The following is a 1,963-nucleotide window of genomic DNA, read 5'->3' on the forward strand; positions in this document are numbered from 1 at the left end:
CTGATTGCACGCCCAATGTGCATCAGCATGATATAACATTTTAAAAAAGAACGCATGCAAGCATTTTTTGTCTCCATTTATTTTTCTAGAAAGGAACATCTGCATGCTGATCGAGTAGAACTCGACGGAGCAGGACGGGGACAGAATTATGGAGGACGGGACGACTCGACGAGCTTGCTAGGCAAGCAACTAGCGAGAAGAGATCATCATCTGTTGAAGATCTAAAAAAGATGAGCATAAGGTTTCCATAAGACCGCGCGAAACGGCCGGGTTCCACAATCATGATGAAGATTAGTGGGAGATCGATCACGGAACAGAGCAATAGCACTACCAAGCATCCAAATGCATACAACAGAATAGATCAGTAAGAGCATAACACTACCCTAGCCTAGCTAGTCATGTGCTCCTGACCGCAGGGTGTTCGTCCGCGGAACTTCTCTCATGTCCTGCCTGCAGCCGACTTGCTATTGGGTCTTCCTCGTCCCTCGGTCATGGCTAATTCCCTTGCGCCGCCGCCGCCGCTGCCACGGCCGCATTCCAGGCCTGTATCCCCATCCTCATGCCGACTACGCAAGCTGCCAGCGCCATGACAGCTACGACTAGGAGGAAGATGATGGCAATGCACACCGTCAGGGCGACGTTCTCCTTTATCATCCTCCCTGCAGCGCATGCAATGCATCACAAGTCAGAGACAGCCAGAACGATCATCCTCAAGAAATTTACCGGCCGGTGATCAGCTGAGCTACTCACGGGTCTGCTCTCCCAGGGGCAGCGGCGGTGCCGATATCTCGAAGCGAAGGTAGCAGTTGGAACCGAGGACAGCGGCCACGCTTCCTTGCACGGCGCCGGCGGCGGCCCCCCAGCTCCTGGCCATCTGCAGCGCCGAGTCCCGCAGGCACCGGGCGCACTCCGTCGCGGCGCGGTCCGTCGCGCACTGTGCCAGCACGCGCACCGTGTCGCCGTTGCTCGCCGTGGCGGTCGCGTTGACGGCGGGCAGCTGACCGTTCGCGGACCGCGGGACCAGGGACTGCGCCACGGTCACGAGCTTCTGCACGTCGGCGTCGTCGAGGCGCGGGACGGCGTCCCCGGAGAAGGTCACCGCGCCGATGTCGTCGTCCGCGCGGGCGGAGGAGGAAGCGTTGGTGTCGGCGTAGCCCAGAAAGCAGCCATCGTTCAGGAAGCCCGCGCGCCGGCTGGCGTCGCCGCACTGGCCGGTGATCTTTCTGCCGGCGTCGGACAGGCAGCGGAGGCACGGGTCGGGCGCGGGGTCGCCGAAGCAGAAGCCGCGGGCGAGCGCGCCGCCGGCCCCCAGCGAGGCGAAGCCCGTCCGCGCGGCGGCCGAGGGGAGGGCGTCGAGGAGCGGGAGGAGACCGCCGCTGCCGTTGACGGTGGGCGTCGGCGGCGGGTAGCACCTGGTCACGATGACCTCGGGGGTGGTGCCGGTGGGCGTCGGCGGCGGGTAGCACTTGGTCACGATGACCTCGGGGGCGGTGCCGGTGACCGCCGTCATGGCGGCGACGAGGGAGAGGAGGAGGAGGAGGGGAAGGCGGCGGGAGAGCGCCATGTGAGTGTGAGTGGGCGATTCTAGGGGCATGCAGTGGTGAAACGGTGGGAGGAGGAGCCGAGGAGAGTAGTGATCATGAGCTGGAGCTGCTAATGTATGCACCCAGTGCTAGCTGCTGCATCGATTTGGAGAGGGTGGAGCCGATCGAGCGCTGCGCTGCGCTGCGTGGCTTCCTTCGTTGCCATTCCAGGCAACGTGGCGACGCCGATCGGCCCTGAGCTAAGATCGGGATCTGCCAAAGGCATGGCGAGCGTTGCATGGTTTTTGCCTCGTCCGTCCACCAGAAGCTTTCCGCGCACTTTCCTTCCCCTGTCTACCTCGGGGCGCAGTGGTGTGGTGGTGGGTATCCATGCGCCGAGCAGAAACGTTTGTTCAAGTGCAACACCAGCACTCGTTACT

At 62.3% G+C, this 1,963-nt stretch overlaps 1 protein-coding gene across 1 annotated transcript; it reads right to left on the bottom strand.

Moving 5' to 3' along the window:
* Positions 1–295: 295 nt before the first annotated feature.
* LOC119282003 (plasmodesmata-located protein 5-like) lies at positions 296–1,564 on the bottom strand. The gene is made up of 3 exons (XM_037562381.1): positions 1,467–1,564; positions 751–1,412; positions 296–659 (listed from the first exon to the last, which is right to left on the bottom strand). The coding sequence occupies exons 1-3, from the start codon at positions 1,562–1,564 to the stop codon at positions 496–498; spliced, it is 924 nt and encodes a 307-aa protein (XP_037418278.1). The 3' UTR covers positions 296–495.
* Positions 1,565–1,963: the final 399 nt, after the last annotated feature.

This window comes from Triticum dicoccoides, chromosome 3B (assembly GCF_002162155.2).
Source record: "Triticum dicoccoides isolate Atlit2015 ecotype Zavitan chromosome 3B, WEW_v2.0, whole genome shotgun sequence".
Classification (NCBI taxonomy): domain Eukaryota; kingdom Viridiplantae; phylum Streptophyta; class Magnoliopsida; order Poales; family Poaceae; genus Triticum; species Triticum dicoccoides.

Excerpts from the sequence above, each read along its gene's own strand:
- LOC119282003 (XM_037562381.1), bottom strand. The coding sequence starts at position 1,564 with ATGGCGCTCTCCCGCCGCCTTCCCCTCCTCCTCCTCCTCTCCCTCGTC. Across the intron at positions 1,413-1,466 it reads CCCGAGGTCATCGTGACCAA|GTGCTACCCGCCGCCGACGC; the intron begins GTGCTACCCGCC and ends CATCGTGACCAG. Across the intron at positions 660-750 it reads GCCCCTGGGAGAGCAGACCC|GGAGGATGATAAAGGAGAAC; the intron begins GTGAGTAGCTCA and ends CATGCGCTGCAG.